The sequence below is a fragment of the Bactrocera dorsalis genome, chromosome 5 (genome assembly GCF_023373825.1).
Source record: "Bactrocera dorsalis isolate Fly_Bdor chromosome 5, ASM2337382v1, whole genome shotgun sequence".
NCBI classification, from domain to species: domain Eukaryota; kingdom Metazoa; phylum Arthropoda; class Insecta; order Diptera; family Tephritidae; genus Bactrocera; species Bactrocera dorsalis.
Genome location: NC_064307.1, coordinates 958,946 through 960,085, shown reverse-complemented (window position 1 = coordinate 960,085; position 1,140 = coordinate 958,946). Strand labels below are relative to the sequence as shown.

Here is a 1,140-nt window from a genome sequence, read left to right as displayed (position 1 = left end):
CACTATGTCATCATTCGCAGTTCGCTAGTCCTCGCCTCAACGCGTAAATCCTCAACTAAAACAAAATCAAAATGAAATTCGTCATTGTTTTCGCTGCTCTCTTCGCCGTTGCTCTCGCAGCTCCCGGCAACATCGATGGTGAAGCTCAGGTTTTGCGCTTCGACTCCGACGTGCAGCCCAATGGATTCAACTACGCGTAAGTTTACTTATTCCTGCCACCTCAAAGGATCTCATAATCTTTCAGGCAAATGAAACTATTTATTAACAATAAATTTTCATTGCAGTTATGAGACCAGCAACGGTATTAGCGAACAAGCTCAAGCTAAGCTCTTGAACGAAGGCTCTGATGCCGAAGCCATCTCCGTCCAAGGCTCATACTCTTTCGTCGCTGATGATGGTCTAACCTACACCGTCAACTACATCGCCGATGAGAACGGTTTCCAACCCCAAGGTGCTCATTTGCCCGTTGCCCCAGAAGCTTAAGTTGTTAATCTGATGTCTGACTAATTTATTGTTATTTTACAAAACGAAAAAGAAAAAATGAATTGTTGTCCGTCTCCAGTAATCTTCACACAATTGTTAGTTAATTGTCTAAGTAATCGAGGTTTAATAAATTTAAAATATTAATGAGAAACAACAAATAAACCGAAAGCTGTTTTTATTTGTAAATCTTAATCTTAGAATTTCTAATTTCATAAAAGTGGCCGTTAAGATTATATTGTTCTGTTCTGCTAACCTCGAAGGTTTTTAAGAATATTTACTTGTGATAATACCAGTTCGTGCTATTAACCTACTTGTCATTCAAGGCTATCTTAACTCCTTAAGAGAGCCTGCACTTTATATTTGCTAATCCTTGTAAATTACTTGGTGAATAGCTTTGGTATATCGTAGAAAGTTCAATCGATATAACAATACATGTACATTTTAAACGAGCTGTCTTTGGATATAAATGTCTACTAAAACTTTGCTAGAGGTCATGTTAGTATTTTTTAAAAGAAAATCATTTTATATTTTATTTGGGAGAAGAACAAATTAACGCTGATGGATAATACTGAAAGTAACGGAAAGATGAAATGATTAGCTTTAAGTATCGTTTCTATAGGAAGTTGCCTTGATTATACAAGTAGATGTACATATCTA

General features: G+C 36.3%; 1 protein-coding gene across 1 annotated transcript; it reads left to right on the top strand.

Annotated features, from left to right (window-relative positions):
• On the top strand, positions 1-645 carry LOC105232753 (larval cuticle protein 65Ag1). The gene is made up of 2 exons (XM_011214567.4): positions 1-196; positions 285-645. Exons 1-2 carry the CDS (start codon positions 72-74, stop codon positions 481-483), a joined length of 324 nt encoding a protein of 107 aa, XP_011212869.2. The 5' UTR covers positions 1-71; the 3' UTR covers positions 484-645.
• Positions 646-1,140: the final 495 nt, after the last annotated feature.